Source organism: Taudactylus pleione, unplaced genomic scaffold, assembly GCF_031769625.1.
Source record: "Taudactylus pleione unplaced genomic scaffold, aTauple2 ptg000086l, whole genome shotgun sequence".
Lineage (NCBI taxonomy): Eukaryota > Metazoa > Chordata > Amphibia > Anura > Myobatrachidae > Taudactylus > Taudactylus pleione.
In genome coordinates, this window is record NW_028284488.1 from 33370978 (window position 1) to 33392455 (window position 21478).

At 42.6% G+C, this 21478-nt stretch overlaps 2 protein-coding genes across 3 annotated transcripts in view; one reads left to right on the top strand and one right to left on the bottom strand.

Annotated features, from left to right (window-relative positions):
- Positions 1–14221, top strand: part of LRRC17 (leucine rich repeat containing 17) — a 35451-nt gene extending 21230 nt beyond the window's left edge. For both annotated transcript variants that reach the window (XM_088468830.1, XM_088468831.1), the window contains exons 2-4: positions 3181–4023; positions 10149–10304; positions 13540–14221. In XM_088468830.1, the coding sequence (XP_088324956.1) occupies positions 3273–4023; positions 10149–10304; positions 13540–13943 (1311 nt within the window). In that variant the 5' untranslated portion in view covers positions 3181–3272 and the 3' untranslated portion in view covers positions 13944–14221. The remainder of the gene's footprint in view (positions 1–3180; positions 4024–10148; positions 10305–13539) is intronic.
- FBXL13 (F-box and leucine rich repeat protein 13) overlaps positions 1–21478 on the bottom strand; it is a 252029-nt gene that overhangs the window by 108111 nt on the left and 122440 nt on the right. The window lies entirely within an intron of this gene.

Genomic DNA, 21478 nt, shown 5'->3' on the forward strand with positions numbered 1-21478 from the left:
AGTGATGTAGTATTTACCTATAATACACTACAAATTAAATGCTGATTAAAATAAGACTAAACATCAATATACAGTTATGTAACATTATAAATATACTTAAAATAAGAACTTTATATTAATGATATTCCATAACCGCACGGTGTGATGGTTTCTGCAGGGTCACCAAAGTTATCCTATTGGAATACAAACAGAACAAGCCCAAGGAATGGTGCAATATTATGAATCACAATAGAATACAATCAGATCTCATACAATCAGATCGACCAATCTGTAATTTGTAACCTATATAAGTACATGCCTTCATCCAAAATATCTATCGTTAACAACTATATAAAAAAAACAGAAACCCATGATTATTAAATTATCCAGATGTGAATAATCATCATATAGCATATTTCTTCTTTTTAATCATAGTCGGAATATCCTTTTTTCCCCGTCAATCTGTCAGAATTATTACAGTTTTGATCCAGGGAAATAGAATCTGAGAAGTGGCTAAAATTAGATTAGTAATACCCCTTTTACACCAAAATCCCCGGGTCTGACCCATGATTTGGAACACGTTTCCAACCCGGATCAGACCCGGGGCAAACCCCTTTTACACTGCGCGCCGACCCGCACCATTCACACCTGGCCTGGGTCAGAACTGACCCGGCTGCCCGGCGACGGTAAGCAGCGCTTTTCCCCTCCCTCCCCCCTCCGCGACCTACTTACCTTATCCTGCATCCGGAGGCAGGGAGAGCGGGTGGGGTGCGCTGCTTCGTGCCGCTCGGCCAGGCGCTGCTTGCAGTGGCCGCTTGGAGATGATGTCACCTCCAAGCGCCACTGAAGCTGGCCAATCAGGCGGCATGCGGCACGACCCGAGTCATCGTGAGCCGGGCTGCGCCGCTTAAATTGCAGGGTGACACGGGAATAACCCGCGCTCAACCCTGCAATGGAGCAGGGTCGGATCCCTGGGTCACTGGACCCGGGTTGATCCGTTCACACCGACGAAATTCCCGGGATTATGCGCGTTCACGTGCATCAACCCGGGATATTTCAGTCGGTGTAAAAGGGGTATAACAGTGTAGTGAGAGCAACAAAGGTAAATAACAATTGCAGTGAATGTGGTCTGTTAAGTAGATATGATTAGGTAGAACTTAGTAAAGGTCATAGTTATAGTAATACCTGAAATATGTATGAAAGCATGAGCAACTGGGCCTGGAAAGATCACTGTTTGTAAAAGATACCATCATACACTGCTGAATAATTGGCAGTTTGTAGCTCATCTACAAATGTTTGGCTTGAATCTAGAATAAGCAAAACCTATGAACAAGCCCACTGTATCCATAGTTTTTTCCACTACTTAACAGGGCTTAACTATATAACTAGTGCTAATAGCTTCAGGGCCATATGACAGGGAAGACCTATGTGTTGCAGAACACAGACGATAACTAAATATGTATTTGATATCTCTCTCTGTCCTACCCCTACCCGCTGCTTAAACATAACACCCCCTCCCCAGTGCTTCAGCCTAACTCTCCCCTTAATGCCTAACCCTAGCCCATAACCCCACTACTTATCGTAGGGATGTTGGCACCGGGATTCTGACTGGCATCGGTATTTTGGCACTGGCATTCTAAGTATTACTTTGTATATGTTCTATACCTTTCTCTGCCATATGTGTGAACAAGTACCGAAACAGGTAACTCAAAGGGGCTGCAGGGAAGGTTTTTTTTTTTTATAAGGGAAGTAACAACAATACAAAGCATTGTATTAACACATTGCGCTTCACAAGGCAGCCATGACCTGAATCTTGCAACTAATATCAGGATTCAAGGAAAAAATGTGCGGTTCACATCCAATAATAATTTGAGTGCAACCAAAATAAATACTGCAGTGTTTTCTTCCAGACCAGTTTACTATCACACATCCTCTGCATCCTCCCTTCAGTGGTGAGAGAAAACAGACACCAAAGCAGGATAAAAAGCTTAGCTGACAGTAAGATCACTTATTTAGGGGGGTAACCTTCTATACATGCTACCAAGATTAAAGGAAGTCATCCTGGAGGTCAGTGACACACTGTAATAAACAGTATTTGGCATGTAGCCTCCTGCTTTAATATGATCACAAAGATCCCCAGAACCCATTATCCTCTTCTTTTTGTTCTGTAATAATTCAGTACCACTGACCCATTACATTTTTATTTATCAGTACATGTATCTACATTTCTAACTATTATACTTTAGTAAAATTGACACAATATTCTTTAATTCTATCAGAGAGTATATTCATTAAAGGGAAACACATTCTGAATTCAAGACTTAAGCAAGTACTACAAAACAAACTTCAAGGGCTATTCACTAAGCGGTGGCTTTTGCAAGCCGCCAATTATCAGTGTTTTTCCCCTTTTGCATTTAATATTGCTGCTGTTTTAAATTTAAACACACCTGGTTTTGTATTTAAAACTGTCATTTTAAATTTCAGGTGGTGAATTCAGAACTGGCAATTTGATATACAGTAGTGCATAGTGCAGTTCAATGTGTAGGTTTTCCCTTTAGCATATTGCACTGTTTGCACGTAACAAAAACCATGCAGTTAAGTAAAGACATCACTATAGTAAATCGCTACCTAAGAGGCAAAAGTGATCAATTATTACTTATTACCAGTTATTTATATAGCGCAATGCATATACTGTACACAGAACATTTGGCCATTCACATCAGTCCCTGTCCCAGTGGAGCTTACAGTCTATATTCCCTATCACATGTATACACAAACAGATCATTTTTTCAGGAGCCAATTAACCTACCAGTATATTTTTGGTTTGTGGGATGAAACCGGAGACCTGGACAAAACCCACGCAAACTCCACACAGTTAGTTCCCTGGTGAAAATTGAATCCATGACCTCAGTGCAGTAATTGCTAACCATTACACCATCCGTGCTACCCAGATATGGTATATGGAACAATTTTCCATGGATCTGTTCTTTATGTACAAGTAATACGTACCAGTTACATTTGTATGGCTTATAGATAATAGTTTTTAAAGCAAACTGTAAAATTAATTCTATTTTTTTGTGCATTCCAAAAACAAGAGCAACATTTGACAGTCATGTAAAAAACTAAAACTTTTTTATTTTTACTAGTGTTATACTGAAGTGTCTATATAACAGTTTATAATGCCATTCTCTTGTTTTACAGTACGGGGGTTTCAACTATTCCAACTGTGAACTCTGGTTGGAGAGAGAGATTTTATTGCTGTACAGGAAGATCAGGGTCAGCTGAATGTCAGGATGCAAGTGGTTATTCTTATAATGCTACTTTTCTTTTGCAAAGCATCGGAATTTAGGAAGTTCAAAAGAAATAGAGGAAATAACAACAAACAACAGAGTTCCAAAAAAGTTTCAAGCACTGTTAAACGCTATGCTCCAGGATCACCTTGTGACATCTATACATATCTTAATGAGAAATACTTGGACTGCCAGGAGAAGAAACAGACATCTGTCCTCCAGGACTGGCCAGAAGATCTGATACACATACTGCTAGCAAGAAACCGGATTCGTATAGTGAAAAATAATGCATTCTCTAAATTTCAGAACCTAAAGAGTCTAGATTTGCAACAAAATGAGATTACAAAAATTGAGAACCATGCCTTCTTTGGTTTAAAAAGACTATCAACTCTTTTACTGCAACATAACCGGATAAAAATCCTGTCTGAGGAGATATTCATTCATATGCCTCGGCTTAATTACCTGCGTCTTTATGACAATCCCTGGGACTGTAACTGTGAGCTGGAATCTCTTGTCACACTACTAAAGATTCCACGGAACAAGAATTTTGGAAACTATGCCAGTTGTGAGACCCCAACAGAATTGAAAGATCAGAGACTGAAACAGATTACACCTGAAGTTATATGCCAGGAAGAAGGTGAAGATGGACAGCCTAAACCATTACAAGGAAAACAGATCACAAGACCATCAATAGGCTCAACCATTTGTCATACATATCTGTACCCAATAGCAACACTAGACTGCAAGAGAAAAGGTTGGTATAAATGCTCCCTGTCTAGATACTTAAATGTGAAGATAGAATATATACACAAATACTTAGACATTCAGGTGGAATAAGGGCCACTTCATTATTGCTGTCCTTTTTACCATATTCTTAATCAGTGATTCCCAGCATGTGTGTAACGACACATTTATATGTCACAACACTAGGCTGGATGGGTGGCAGAGGAAAACTCTTAAGCACTGAAGGAATTTATTGGGCAATATAGGGCTCATTTATCATCGAGTTTTATCATAAATGGTGCTCAGGCCAATCAGCTCCTGTCATTTTTCAAACAGATGACAGTTAGAAGCTGACTGGCTGGAGCACCATTTATCATACGCAACACGTTCTAAAACTCGTTGAATATGATAAATGGGCCCCTATATGTGAATTATATGTTACAGCAAATGGGTTAGGGTTAGGTTTAGGCTGCAAGGGGGGAGGTTAGGTTTAGGCTGCGGGGGGAGGAGGGTTCGTTTTAGGCTGTGGAAGGGAGGGTTATGTTTAGGAGTAGGGTTAGGATACTTACCCACAGGTGTCGGTATCCTAAACCTGTCGGGATGCCGACGCAGGAGTTGTGACCACCGGGATCCCGAGTGCCGGTATCCCGTACCCAACCTGTATCACGCTAGCTTCATTCAAACCAATATTTTAATACTTTGACAAAATAAACAACTCAGATTTCATCTATGTACACAGCTGTGTCACAAAGCTAAAGAGAACAGGAATCGCTGTTCCAGATAATCTCTTACAGAAGTTGGATGTATGAACTTTGCTTCATAAAGAGACATCTTCACACATTTATTTTGTTGCTAGTTGTAATTCCATGAGCTGTCTAATTCTATGATTTTAGCCTCTTCCCCTTAAGATTGTTTAAACAGACATTGGGCCTGATTCGAGATTTACATAAATCTCCACACTGTGAATGTGCAGTTCTGGTCCTGCGTTTGGGGGGCAGCCACGGGGAGCGTTCCAGAAAACGGGGGGCATCGGCCCTGCTGTGTAGGTGGGCAGAAGCCAATGGATGCAGCTACACAGGCTCCAGCAGTGTGATTTTGCTGGACATCCCGAGTAACCGTCATATTACTCAGATGTCCAATGTTCACGCAGTTGATCCAATGCTGCATCTTTGGATGCAGAGGCAGATCAGAGAAGCTGGCAGTGGGCGTCTTTTACTTAAGATATCTCCTGCGGCTTTTGCCAATTTTTGCACAGCTGTTGCATACAAATTAGTGAAATTAGCGTTCATCTCTGAATCAGGCCCATTGTTCAGAAACAAAACACTACTATACGCATTCACTTCACAGTGAAACACATCAAAAATGTATTCAAGCATTGGCTATAAAATGCACATACACATGTTCTCCATGAGACCATTCAGGGTTCTAACCCTAGGCATGTTAAGCTTGGCTTGCACCTTAGAATAAGCGAATGCACCCATAGTCCACCTGAATAATAATATAAATGTCAGATGAATCAGACTCTAGAGATAAAAGTGTATGTCACATCCATAGTCTGTAAAGTATTGACATAAATACTTCTGCATCCTATCTGGGTGCAGTCCCCATAAGGATCAATGATACCTATTCTGAGGTGCATTTAAACTGTGTTTACCAGAGCCGTAACTAGACTTTTTGGTGCCCTGTGCCAGAAAGAGCATTGGCGCCCCCCTCATTTTTCAAAGGGACATAATGCACCCAAAAAAGGGGAATGGCCTCATGGGGAAGGGCCAGGGAAGAGTTAGGGGAGGCCAGGAGATGATGGGGATGAAATAAGAGGAAGCTACAAGCAAGAATGATAATAAACAGAAATTTGACAGGCCCAAACAGCGCCCCCTGACCTGTGGTGCCCTGTGCAATGGCACCGGCCGCACTACCCTAGCTACGGCCCTGGTGTTTACTATGTATTGGATATCATGTCAATGACCACAATGTATTTGACCTTAAATTATAATTAGCATACAGTATATGAATTATGATTATGTTGTTTCTGAGGTTGCTCACATTGCACCTCGCAGCTTCATAGCCAAGGCCAGGAAGTCTGTGTTTCATTAGACGCAGTCTCTTGCCTGGCCTCGCCAACAAAATGAGGCAACACCCCCCAGTTTTGTAGAACTGTCCTAGTTTCCACCCCCCAAATGCCACAGTCAATCACGCTGCAGCTTGGGAGAACTGTGACCAATCTGGCAGAGATGCGCAGGTTTCTCACAAGCATCGGGTTTGCATACTACTCTGAATCAGGCCCAATGTACAGTATACAGAGAAGATGAGAGAGTCTGGGCAATATAAGGAACACAAACGCCACCTCCAGGCCCTTACAGATCAGGTCCACCACAGTCGCTCCATAAACATACTCCCACTGACACTATATATAAGCAACTCACCTCAGGAAAATCAGCGCTTACCGCCATTCTCTCTGAGAAAGTAGAGAACTCCCTTAGGTGGCTGAATCAGCGATTCCATGAAAAGAGCAACAAAGCTGATACTCTCCTTGCCAACCGTTTGAAGGCTCCTAAGGCTACTTTAGCAATCCCAGCGCTCGAGGACTCTTCAGGATCCCTTCTATATAGTCTCTCTAAAATCGCCTCTATTTTCAAAGATTTTTACTCTTATCTTTATAACTCCAGGGTCCTACTTCTCCTCAACCCTCTCTCCCTACCCCTATCCCGGACTAATTAGCTTCTTGCTCTTTACCTCGGATTGACTCCACCACTTCTGAGTCCCATAATCTTCCTTTAATAGAAGATTGAGTCATCCTCACTCTTAAGCTTCAGAAACACTTCAAAGCACCTGGTCCAGATGACCTTCCTTTCGCCTACAAAACTTTTCAGGGCTCGCTTGTTCCCCACCACACAAATTCTTTTAATCAGATCCTCAAGGGTAGCTTCTTTCCCCCAGACTCCACGTTATCCACCACATAAATGATATCAAGCTCCCCTCCCTTCTTCTTGCCCTTGATGCCGAGAAGGCCTTCAATAGGTTCTCATGACCCTTCATGACAAACATCCTCCTCAGTTTCGGCTTTGGAGGTAACTTCCTCCAGGCCATTAAGGCCCTTTTTTATAAACCCTCTACCTTAGATCTCACAGGGGGTCTACTCTCAAAGTATTTTTCCATCTTCCACTCTTCCTGTGGCAGTTCTTCCCATCCCCAACCACCACCACAATCTTTTTCAGAGTTGCTGGAGAAACATTCTCTCCCGTTGTCTTGTTTCTATCAATACCTTCAAATTCGTCATTTTATCACTTCTTCTCCCTAATCTCCGGACTCCCATGACGATGGAGTGTCTTTGCATCTATAGGCCTATGTATAAGGGTATCATATCTCATATTTACCATTTCATCCTAGTCCATGATTCTCCACTTCTGGAAACCTATGGACATTACTGGGAATCGGACTTAGACACTTCTTTAGGAGAAGACACTTGGGAAGCCATCTGCCTCAACATTTTGAAATTTTTATTAGTGTTTCCAATCAAGGAAAACTCCTATAAAGAATACACCCGCTGGTATCTTGGCCCAGAGCGTTTACACCAAATGTACCCTAATACCTCTGACCTTTGCTGGAGACAATGTGGTCAAGTCAGATCCTTTTTTCCTGTCTGGTGGACGTGCCCTAATATCACCTCATTCTGGTTGATGGTCCAATTTCTGATATCCTCTCTAGTCCACCTTAATTCTCCTCCTACTCCAGGCTCATTGCTTCTGTGTGCCCCGGCCTGCCAGCTCTCCAAACATGAAACCAAATGAATTCTTTCATACACTGTTAAATATTAGACCTGGAATCTTGAATCTGGGCAATAAAGCTCCATAAAGCAAGAAGATCAGTGAGCACCTGCTAGTGTGTTCGTATAGGTAATTATTAATTTTATGTCCAGTATTCTTATGAATAAGTCAAAGCAGAACTCATTAGCCACTACTAGTAGTAGGACATGGCATTTTCATAAATAAAGTAAAATACATGGCTATCAGAAATTAGATAGCAAATTTGGTACAAATATTTTTGCAGTATGATAACATATTAAGCAGGAGACCCAGAATGTGCTCAGCTCGAATAGTGCAATCTTAGCATAGTTCAGCAGCAATTATCCGTCTGATAACTGTGGTTTGTAATGACATCTCGATCCAGAAACTGAAATATATGAAGCTTCAAACCAAAACACAAGACTCATTGTTATTAACCACTTTCAAGCATAGCTCTATTAAAAGTAAATTGGAATATTCCCAAAGAATACCAGGTGAATAGAAGATATTTTACATTTGCAGTGTGGTGACATCACTGATCATATCTGTCTGATATTCCACAGATTATTTATCTGCAAGACTACATGTTTAATGTGAGCAAGAAACCCCCCCCCCCCCCACCCTTTTCCATGAATACATTTCTATCTATAATATCTTTATTTCTACGGTCCCACAATGGTGCAGCACCTACCGACCTCCCCTTGGGAAAATATTTACCAGACCCCTGGGTTCCGGCTTTTACAAGGAAATGGGCTTTACCTCTCACTCCACTTAACAGAGTGGAGTGAGTTCACCTTTGTACACCATTTACATTAAAGGAGTGAACATAAAAAATAGACTGCCAAGGCCCAGGTGACCCTTATAAGGCTCATCACACCCCACATACACCCTTTATGTAGGTCTTGTTCTGAGCCTCGCCCCCTCATCTGTATGGTCAATATTGTGCCTCCCCCCGCTGCCCCGATCTGTGTTTTGTTCCCTCCTATCTGTAAATTATGTATTTCCCCTTCACTTCCTTGATATCTAGTATGTTCTACATCTTCACCCCAAAAAAACAAGTGCATTGTGCCCTTCCCCTCTCCTCGTAGTATATCCTGCAGTGTACATCTCCCCTTTTCTATGTTTTTGTATTCTGCACCCACACACCCATCTGTATGTCCTGTATTGTGCTGCCCCAATCTGCATGTTTTGTATTATTCACCCTAAAACACCCCAGTCTCTTGTACGCTCAACATCTCCACCGCACGCATGGACGCACACACACGTTAAGTAATCTCATGCATGCCATAATCAGTGCTGTCTCACTCCGCTCTGCTGCCCCCTACAGTCATCTGTAGTGCTGACGCTAATGGTTCCCTCTGCACCCCCCAGCTATGCCACTAAATCAGCGGCCTCACTTACTTTGGTGACACCCGATGCGGCTAGCAGGACTCCTCTCGTCCCCTTGTGTGTGCCAATCTCGGGGGCGTGACTGCATATCACACCCTTGTTCTAGGGACACAATAGTCTTACCCAGCGCTCCGGCAGCTGCTGGGGGCAGCCCACAGACTCTCCCCTGTCTCTCTCTCTGCAGTGTGGCTTGCTCATTGACACCATCTAACGGGGTGACACCAAAATAGCAGAGCAGCTCTGTTATTTTGGTGTCACCCGATGCATCCCGAACCCTCCTAGTGACGCCAGTGACTAAATGCATTCCCTTAGCAAGGTAGACAGCCCTCTTTAATATAGCAGATATTTAAATGAAGTTTAGATTTGATTAGATTAAATTCTTACTTTGCTACTTAAAAGAAAAGAGAATGGAAAGACAGAAACTACTCAAAAAGTCTCTAAGTCCGAATGTTATGATAGATGTTCATTTAATCTGCTTTTAGAGAACAGTAAAAAACAAGTTAAAACCAACTATCCCTAATTTCCAGGGACAGTGACATCTCTACGCACGATCTTATGTTCTGTATTGGTCAACTGCACAATAAAATCCCCATGTTCTTGCATGTTGGATGCAATTCTTACCATCTATTCTGATTTTCTAGACTAATAGGTTAATAATAATAGATAATGAGAATTTGAATAGTCTCCCTTTGAGACCGACAATAACTAAAAGCTGATTTCTGACTAATTTGCTTTCTAAGGCTTTTAACCCATGTTAAGCAATTTTTGGCCAACTCAATGCTAAGTGAATCTGCCCCAGGAATCCTTTTTGTTATCCATCACTAACTACACATAACAGAAGATAATATAATATCAAATTATATTTAGTTCTAGAGAAATTCATATGGGAGCTTCCTACAGCAATGACTCAAACAGTAAGGCAATCACATCTGTATCAAAGTGTCACTGATAAAACAAATATGAATGATAATTTCCATTCTTTCAGAATTACAAGAAGTTCCAACTGACATTACTCCAGACATTATAAAGCTTGACCTTTCCAGCAATAAAATCAGACGACTGCAATCAAAAGTGTTTATAGATGTTCCCAATCTGGAGATCTTAAACTTAAGCAGCAATGGGATGGAATTCATAGATCCAGGTAAGAACATTTTCCATATACTGAAATTGTGATCAGACGTTAGAGTGCACCCCATAGCTAACAACTGCTAAAGCAGCAATTAACCAATATTTATCCTAGGGTGTTTGAACGCACCAAGTCGTGCGTATATCTGAGAGCGATCGCACACACAAGAGTGAAAGAGTGGTATATCTATCACAATAAATATATATATATATATATATATATATATATATATATATGGTTATAGGACACTATACAAGAAAATGAAATTTCACAAAACCGCTAACATTTTAGTATATTTGTACTGTTAAAAGAACGTAGTGTATTGTGTGATAATTGAAAATCTATATATTTATCACGTATCAATTTCCCGCGTGTGCAAACATTGAACATATATGGAAGTTGTTGAAGTGGATGCAAAAACTGCTAATTTCCACACATTTTATACCTGAAATATAATAATGATAATCATAATTCCATAGTTGCTGCCACATAAAGTGGTTTTAAGGTAAGCAGTTCACCAATAGTTACATTGATTAATTCAAGTGGATTCTACAGGTTTGAATAATTTGTATCAGAGCCCTGGGGACAGAAATGTAATGTGATTCACATTTGTATGTAACATGAGTCACGTCAAAATTGATTTTAAGTATAGTTTGGTTAAAATTTAGATTTTGTTTGTGTGTCAATCATAAGTTTAGGGTCCTATAAGTGTATAGTATAACAATTATATTCTAAAATTGATTATGATACCTGCTGCGATCCCTCCATTTCTGCCGGCAGCCACAACCGCCATAGGTTTCTATGGGGGATGTAATGCTGCCAGATTTTCCAACTTCCGGAATGCAAAGCACAGCCCCCACAGCTAACACCATCTGACGTTAGACTGTTGTAGCCTATGAGCTACGCTGTGCATAATTAGTCAGCAGAGGGTTCCCCCGTAACCTTCCCGGCAATGGCAGCCACACGTGCAGTCAGCAGGATGGGCTCCTTTTCAAAGCCCCTGTCTCTGCAGGTGCCGGATTATACATTCCAGCGCTATGATCGCATCTTGCAATGCGATCAGCAGGCCCGCTGAGAGCCGCGGCGGGGCCGGGTAATAGGGGGCGTGGCCTAATCAGGGAGACGTGGCCACGCCCCCTTCCCGGGAAAAAAACAAGATTTGCAGCGGCGCTGGGGAGGGGGCGCTCAGTGTGATCGCTCCCCCCCCACAGGCCTAGGAGACTGCTGTGGCTGCTACTCAGCAGCCACGAGCAGTCTCCACTGCAGCTCAGCACACGCTGTGTGCTGGGCTGCTGTGAGGGAGGGGGAGCGGCACCGGACCAGGGCCCCCGCCAGGCCCCTCAGGAAGCCCGGGCCCCGGTAATCTGTACCCGCTCCCCCCCCCTCTCGGCGCCCCTGGCGATCAGGGGCGGTAATATCATGCCTAGACTGCATTGCAAATGTAATCATTAATAAATGGGTCCCTTAGCATCAAGCTAGCGAGCATGATAGACAGCCTGGTCAGTATATTAATAGCAGCCACAACCGCTCACACTGCACATTAACAATCACTGGTGAAAATCTGGAGGCTATAAACTTGTTCCCTAGTGAAGGTGGTGGTTTTTAGTACGGATATGTCCTCAGACACCTATCCATTTTGCGCAATATGGTTCTTGTCATAACCCACAATAGCGATTACAGTGCTACATACATTCAGCAAGGATCACAAGTAAGAGATTGCACATACTTGGCCGCTGCGAGAATATGCTAATGAATGAATACGCACGGCAATCGCAACACAAGATGCAGACACACAGCACTACATAAAGTCAGCCCACCTCCCTTTACTCTATGCTAGATCAATACACAGGCTTGCGAAAACATCGGTAACATCGAGAACCATTGAACCCATACTCACAACTGTGGAAGCCCTAGCCTTCCGCAGGATTGCGGCAGCTTCCTGTGTACATCAAGACGTACGGCTGCGTATGCTGCCGCACGACCTTAATTATGCACGCCCCTGTAACGCCATTCAAACGCACACAGGCACGCCTGCGTTCGCATGACCTCCCCCCTCCACCACCCACAACGGCATTTCCTGTCAAACATCGGAGGTCTTTCCGTACTAACTGCATATTCTGCGCGATCCCTTACTTGATCACAATGACTGTTTTGCGCACGCGCATTGAGACGCACACGCAGAGACGCAACATCGGACAACTGCAAGCGAATTCTTACTTGCGATCCTTGCTGAACCAGGCCCTTAGTACACATATTGTGCACTAGGGGCCTAAATCAGATGTGGATGCAAATGCCATCACAGCTACGATCAATTGCGAAAATATGCTAATGACTCACTTGCCGCCCAGTGCTTAGAGACGCCCATAGACAGCATCTCACATCCCCTGCTCACGTACAAAACCGGAAACATCCTCCTTCTGAGTAAGTCTAAGCTGTCACAGACACAGCTGGTCTCCAGAAACAAAGAGGGGTTTCCTGCTGCGAGCAAGGATGCAGTGGCTAATTTATGGACACCCAGAAAACAGTGTTTAAACAGTCCCGGCATGCCTGCATTTTTCTTACCGCCCCCCTTTACCTCCCCTAAACATTGACTACCTGTCACTTTGCGAGTAAATCCTGTGTGCGAGCATAATCGAAACTCAATCGCTGCACCTGCGCAGTGCGACTTACACGCAAGTGCAATGGCTAACAATGTCTCAGTCTGCGTAAATCTCGGCATTGCGTCCACATTTGAATCAGGCCCTAGGTTCTTAAGATTATTTTTTTGTCACAAAAAATTGGTATAAAGTGGCAGATAAAGCATAACGCGATGCATTGCGCAGGTCACTCTGATCAGATCTGTCTTTTGCCTTTTTAGCATAGATTGTATACTTTTTCCTCAACTTTGTTCACTTATACTGTAGTGTACCATATATTTAGGTTTAGTGTTTTGTCCGCGGCTAAATTGTAAAGTCTGTGGCGCGCTAAATGGGATATTTGGTGCGATTTGAGGATAAGTGTATGTGGAAACACATGTATAGCAAGTTTTACTAGATAGAAGGTTACACCGGCCCCACCTATTTGAGGTTTTGCACCATTAGTGAAATAAGTGAATAAACCTTTATTGTCTTTCATTGTTAACTGCTTTTACTGTATAACTTCTACTGTGGGCTCGACATACAGGTGCATTATAACGTAATCAGCAATATAGAATTCACTCTATTTATATTATAATCAAATTGATTTAATTTATTATTTTCCCTTTTCACAGCTGCATTTTCAGGCCTCTTGAATCTCCATGAATTGGATTTATCAGATAATAACTTATCTAATTTAAAATATCGTGTGCTGGAAGACCTGTACTTTTTGAAGAAATTATGGCTCAGAGACAACCCATGGAGATGTGACTACCACATCCATTACTTGTTCTATTGGCTAAAGCATCATTATAATGTCAACTACAATGGTTTGGAATGCAAGGCGCCGGAGGAGTACAAAGGATGGCTTGTTGGGAAGTACCTTCGGAGTTATTATGAAGAATGCCCAAATGAGAGGCTCCAAGTACACGTTGGAATGGATGCAGAAGATTGGGATAATAGTGAAAGAGCTATAAAACAATCACAACAAACTGAATCAGGAAAAAAACAGGGTGTCATATTAACAGTGTTAACTTAAATGACTGACTATTTTTTTGATACTTTTTTTTTTTACAAAATTTTTTATACTTTAATTACTTAGGTTGTAGAGGATTTTTTGTAAGAGACTGATGAATCTATAACTTCCCACAGTGTGTACTAGTCTTATAGGGATGGTCTGGAGTTTATAGTACACCCAAACAAGCAAAAGACATACATACCCTCTACAAGAAGAGATTAGCTTTGTGCAGAATAGAATCTGTGCTAAAAGTTATTTAAGTAAAAGTTCTCTTTAAATTCTTGCCTACTATGACTTGTGGTCTCTCTTTTTCATTAATTAAATGTTTTACATTTTTTTCCTAAACACTGGTTGTTGGAGTCTTATTTGTTTCTTAAATAAGTAACAAGAGTAAGTGCAGTCACAAGGGGGGGTGCGGGCCGCACCTGGGTGTCACCCACCGAGGGGTGACACCAAAATGCAGACAGAGCCGGGTGCTGCACTATAGCATTACCTGCAGCACTTGGCTCCTGACACAGTAAGTGAGCCGGCACTGCACACAGGCTGGTCCCCGGGGCAGTCCGCATCTCCGGAACCAATGGAGTGATTAAAACGGGGCTCAAGTTGCAAAGCCAAGCCCCTACCCTTAAATCAACGCCCCCTACCAGTTAGGCCACACCCCCTTTTTTACTGCGCGCACCACTATCTTCTCTGGGGCCCGCACTGGGTGTCACCAGGGTGAGTGACACCACTGAGTAAGTGGCGACCTGTACTATGGGTCTAATTCAGAGTTGATGCTAAAATATGCTATTGCCACAGAAGGCGCATGAGGACAAAAGACGCCTCTTGACGGCATCACAGATCCGAGTGCTACAAAGACACAGCATTGGATCACCATAGAGACCATCAGTGGTGGCATCGGCCATCTCAGCGAGCCTAAGGCTAATCAGTATGCCCATGCAGCTCCGTAGCAGAGGGCAGTAAATGCCCCGACACTGGCCTCGCCACTCCAAGATAACGGGGACAATTTGCGTTTGTTTTCAGAAACGCTGGCTGGCGCTGCCCATTCCCCGTCCCCAAATGCTGCAGCATGTCAATTATGCTGTGGTGGCACTGCGACCGTAGTTGCAAAAAGAGACCTGTACATGCAGATCATGAACATGAGCAGATCTCAATCAGGTCCTATATTCATTTTAGGAGTCAATGTTTAAAATATTCTTATTACACTGGCAGATTTGTATTTCCAGTATAAAAGTTTCCTAGGTGGTGACCAAGGCAGCACAGAGGACTGTAACCATGTGGTTGCTTTTTGGAGAGAATTAGGCTCTGCAGCCACATGCTAATCCATGAATGTTGCTCTTTATTAGCAATTAAAACCAATTTAATTTAAATGTCTTGCAACGTGTAATCTTGTTTTTGCAAATGGACACAATACAAAAGATACTGCTGCTACTAGCCTGCATTCAACAACAAATGCCTCAATATCAACAGCCTATCCTATCTAAATAGCATTCAGCACTTTTACACTGCAGCAGGTAATGTCATCCAGTATGAAGCCATAAAATGGGGCACACAGCACAGGCACTTAATGTGACAAACTTTATGTGTGCTGAAGGCCTGTATTTCAGCAGCCTTGTAAATGATCCTTGAATTGAAGTGAAACTATTAACTGCAGTAGCATAAAGTAACCCACTGTGTGCAGATGGACAATGACCCGAAGCATACTGCAAAAGCAACCAAAGAGTTTTTTAAGGCTAAAAAGTGGAATGTTATGCAATGGCCAAGTCCATCCCCTGACCTGAATCTGACTGAGCATGCATTTCACTTCATGAAGACAAAACTGAAGGGAAAATGCCCCAAGAACAAGCAGGAACTGAAGACATTTGCAGTAGAGGCCTGGCAGAGCATCACCAGGGATGAAACCCAGGGTCTGGTGATGTCTATGCGTTCCAGACTTCAGGCTGTAATTGCCTGCAAAGGATTTGCAACAAAGTATTAAAAAGTGAAAGTTAGATTTAGGATTGTTTAGTTTGTCCCGTTACTTTTGGCCCCTTAAAAAGTGGGAGGCACATATAGAAACCATTGTAATTCCTACACTGATCACCTGATTTGGACGTAGTTACCCTCAAATTAAATCTGAAAGTCTGCAGTTAAAGCACATCTTGTTTGTTTCATTCCAAAGCCATTGTGGTGGTGAATAGAGGCCAAAATATGAAAATTCTGCCAATATTTATGCACCTGACAGTATTTTTTAAAGAATGTGAGTGTGCTTACACACTATGGCATGTAGCGTATTTAATCACTTACCTGGCTAATATTTTTTTTCATGAAACGTTCCCAAAATTGTTGATTTTTTTTATTAGCAAATTATGTAAATAAGAACTATTTAAAACTGATTCAATATAATTTAACAAAAATGTTAAATCAAGTTTTTATGTGATGTTTTTGAAAAACATGACTTTCTAGTTTTTAAAAAACTTAGCTGGGGATAGACAGAGTGAAGGGCAGGTAGGTAGGTATGTGCGTCCGTGCGTGTGTCATGCTTACCGACATTTGTTTTCACCTTTCCGGGAGTGGCCTGGAAAGAACTTTTTAAGTACCGGTCCACTTCACTAGGATGCAGGAAAAGTGCCTACTCTTTCGGGGGTGCGGGAGCTACCCGAAATATTGTGAGCCTCTTTCAGGTCCTGGGACTGTTGGCAAGTATGATTATAAATATATTTAGATACACACACATATTGGTGTAATTACACTTATGTACTGCCCAATCACTGTGGCCAGCAGTGATCGGGCACATGGGGGGCAGAGGCAGAGCTTCTGCTTCTAGTGCAGAAGCTCCGGAAGAAGCCGGCTGGCCGGAAGGAGGTGGTGGAGGTGCTGCCAGCAGGGTAATGTCTAAATCCCCTTCAGTGTCATTTCCTACCATCCAAGTGGGCATAGAGGGGGAATATAACCATGTAGCGAGCCACCGAGCCCGAACCGTGGCGAGCGCAGCAAGCCTGTGAGGGGACAACTTTCTTCTTTAGGTGGGGACAACTTTCTTCTTTAAGTGGCCTTAATGTGCATGGAAATATACTTTTGCCCTCACTCACGTCACTTCCGGGTCCCTAGGATGAAGGGGAAATAAGCTCTACCCTGCCAGCAGGACACATCACAGCAGCTGCGTCTATTGGTTTCATTGAACCTGCGGATGCCTTGCAGCCAAGCCAGGACGGTATAGCTGCCGGCTGCTCGCAAGTGGTTAAAGGGAGAGTTCATCTAGAAGGCAGTATAGTCTGTGAAAAATAATAAAACAGAGACAGTTGTAAATTGTGCAGTTGCATCTGTAAAACTAAGAAGCCTACTTATTAAAACACAGTGATTAGGTTGATTTTATACAGTGTTGAGAAATGTGGTAATTAACTGATTAATAATAAGGTTTACTTGCAGCCCCCCATCATACTTTATAAATCAGAATACTCCCTACCCCCAGCAGCTATTTTCAAAACAAATTCAGCACTTACATTTTACATAGGAATCAGTATGAATGACCGCCGGCCGTCAAATCCCGATGCTGGCAGAAGTGGAAATCCCGACAGGGAATTTAGGTGAGTATTACTAACCCTAGCCCCCCCCCTTACCCTAACCCTCCCTTAGGGGTGCCTAACCTTAACCTCCCCCCCTAGTGCCTAACCCTAAGCCCCCCTAAGTGCCTAAACCTAACCCCTCCTTCCCTGCAGCCTAAACTGAAGTCTCCCGGGGGGGTGCCTAACCCTAATCTCCCCCCGGGGGTGTATAACCCTAACCCCCCCTTCCCGTAGCCTAGCCCTAAGTCCCCCACGGGAGCTCCTGACCCTCCCCCCCCCCGTGGCTGTACGCGCAAGCAGCCCGCCTTACCTTCGATCGGTATGCCGGGCGTCAGGCTCCCGGCGTAGGTATAATGACAGACGTCGGGATTTTATTGCCTGTCATTAGTACCCTGCCGGGATTTGACAGTCGGGAAGCTGGCGGTCGGCAATTCGACCGCCGGCTTCTTGACTGCATCCCGTTATATAGGGTGAACTAACTTGCATACACCACTCCTTTGCATTCTAGGATAAAACAAACTATGTATTCCGGGTTGCTCCCAGCTCCTCTGCACACTCTGACAGCGTCACGGCCGTGCAGTGTCATTACAAGATGTTCTATATCTGAAAGGTGCAGGAAGCCAAATGTGTAATGGTGAAACTAAGTAGTTCAACGGCACCACAACAGAATAAATGGGTTGCTGCAGGCGCTGGCTGGGCGGCCGCTGTACCAGTGATTCCCCAAGATAGGGGGGCCTGGGGCACATGCTCCATATGCCCCCTTTCCTTAATCTGGATCTGAATCCAGTGTCAACTGGGATTTAGGCAAGAGGAGGTTGCATAGACTATAAGTATATTAACAATTTATTGCAGCTACACACTTTCTAATTCTGGCTGGCTTGATCATATATGAGTTTGATTAACCTCTATCTATATGGGGCTAATTAATCTCTTAGGGGGTCGATTCAATTCAACACGCACTGAATAGCGCCGGGAGCGAGCTCCCGGAGCTATTCAATTCAGTACGCTGTGTGGTCGGAGAATGCCGGTTATCGCACCTTAACAAGGGTGTTAAGCGCGTTAACCGTCATTCTCTGACCAAAGTGCCGCGCTAAGCAGAAAAACTGCCGCGCGCCCCGGCATTTTGGTCGAATTTCTCCTCACATCCCCAGGGGGGTGCGAGAAGAAATCCTTAGCGCGCCCAAACAACGTGGTGTATTGAATAGCTGCGGGAGCTCCCTCCCGCGGCTATTCAACATCGCTTCGCACTGAATTCCCCCCAATGTCTGTAAAGCAAACATTTATTTTTACCACATTTCCTAATAAATTAAAACAGTTTGTAGTAACCTATTGCTCCATAAACACATCATTTAAAGAAGGTCAACTATACAATAATGGGTAAAAGAGATGCTCGTGCCAAAATAACAATTTAATATAAAGTGCAAAGATACTGGAGTAATGTTTTCCATAAATGAACGATACTGTGATGCACGAGATCTGGCCTGTTAAAACTAAAATGTTGAACAAGATTTAAACAGATTTTGCATCCATTTTCTTAACTGGTTACATAGATAGAAGACCTAACAACAAACAGTACCTGCATCCATTACCAATACTCTCAGGCAGCTTATGGAGGACTGTAATGGTCCTGCTGTGGATTGCTAGAGGTTCTGTTCTATATGGTTAAAACAAATTATAACAAGAGCAGCTTTTTAATAAGGCTTTAATAGTACTGCTGCTATTATACTTGAGGTAATACACTGAGAACTTTCTTTATGAATTCTAATTATATTAGCCATGTAACAGTGGTAATTACAGTCCCCTGACATAGTGGTAAGATTAAATATTGAATAGCATTAGCTAATCTATAATAGTGGTAATATACCGTAGTCATTTTATAGGAGTTAAATTCAACATACATTTTTTGTCTTAAATGTACCATAAACCCATACATTGGATTAAAACATAATTCCCCTAACAGCATCTCAAAACTATCTCAATTACTGAATATAATACAATAGCACTACATCCATTAAAATAAGAAAATTGATTGTCTATTATAAGGGTGATATTTTATTTTTTTGCATCGTTATTAAGGTCATTATACCCGTTTTTTAACTGACACTATTGTTTATTTTCATCTCAGATACTTCACATCACTTAGGGATTTTATCATTTTCTTTTTTTTACTACATGTGAATAAAAGTCATGTTTATTATCACTACTCAATGTGTGCGCCCTATTAAAAAATACTATTCTTTCTATTCATTGATCTAGGCCAGAGCCACGGTTGTTTAATGGATGATCTGTCACTGGGATGGATAAAGCAAGTGCATATAAGGGGAACTCTGACACAGGTGGAGGGGGAAATATACAGGGAGCAGAAGGTACACTGAAAATGACCCCAGTAACAGTATCACTAGTGACTGCTGGTAAGTAGTCCAGCAGATGGTAGTGAGGGGCAAGTCACTTTAGTTAAACATACAGTATAGGGGAGAGAAAGACTAATCAAAGACTTGCAACTGAAAATTCATTAGAACACTAACGCAGAATATAGGGCCCTAAACTTAATTCCCTTTATACATAAGCTTACTATACATTTTGATTTTAGCACCAATACTTAAAACAAATGTTGCATAAGGGCCACAATTGCCACATTTCTTATCACAGGCCCCTCTCTTCTTCAGAGGAGAGTTTGAATAAAATAAATGTCTTTATATCCACTTAATCTAATAGAGTTTAGAAAGTATTTGGTCTCTTACCTCATTCACAGATTTAGATACACCCAGTAATGACAAGCCTGTGGCAACCCTACACACGCTCCAGGGTACTAGCACCTCAGCGAGACGGAGGGTCCACACATAAATATTGAGGTATTTATAATTTTTACCATATACACTGATGCACTCTGATTACCCTTACTGCCCCAGTCCACAGCACACATACGAAGCAACCAATAATCCCATCACCAACTAGCCATCACTCTCTGCGGCTGTGTGACATCAACACACTAGGCAGGGCCTCAGCGCCACAAGTGCTGCGCTTTGTATCAATTCTTGTCAGGGAGGTGGTGCAGGTATCTTTGGACCACAACATGCTAAGTCCCCAGACATTTGTCCCCCGGAAAACCTGCCCCAGCCCTGGTTTTGGGGATACTGGCCCAGAGCGGGAAGGGTTAACTTACTGCTTTGCTAGGCCAGTCTGAGGTTATCTGTGCATGCAAGACCAGACTAGCCAGTTCATACAGGTTTATTAAACAAAAAAACACCATTAACAGTGTTAAGGTGCCCATCCACTAGACGATTTAATTGAGCGATTGAACGATATCGTTATCGTTCATAAATAGTTTGCAAAAATGTCTAAAACAACCAGCGATGCGCGCTCCCGCTGGTCGTTTAGATATCTATCATCGGGCAAACATGCTGGACAACCTCACGATAACTTCAGATTCAGCATGTTAGCAGATGATTGATTGTGCCTACACTGAACGACTGCTCCTTCAATGTAGGCTCATCACAGACTGACAAACGACTGCACGATTACAGGTTTTCTGTGGCAAATTTCAAATGGTAATACTTAATTGGACATCAACTATAAAAAAAATAAGGCATTATTCAGGGATTTACGCTAATGCAATCGCAACTGCAATCTTTAATGGATCGCATCAGTGAAAAATGCTAATGTTATGCACAGAAGGGACTTTAGATACCAGTACAATGTGTTTCTAATGCTAATGTAAAGTGAAAGTTATCAAAGAAAAATACCAAGGGGTAGGGTCAGGCTAATTGTCAGCCCGGACCTATTCAATTAGGTGCCGCATCACCTTGCGTTAAGCCCCAGAGGGTGTACTTAGCGCCAATTTCTCCTGCAGCCTAGGAGCATGTTAAATGCAGCCTCTGAGACTTAACGAGTGGGGAAAACCATTGATTTCAGCACTTCATGGGGGATAGCACCCGCAGGGAAAATGCTGAATAATTTAATAGAGCAGGGTGTTAAATTGCGTGTAATTTAATCTGCCCCTAAATATACAGA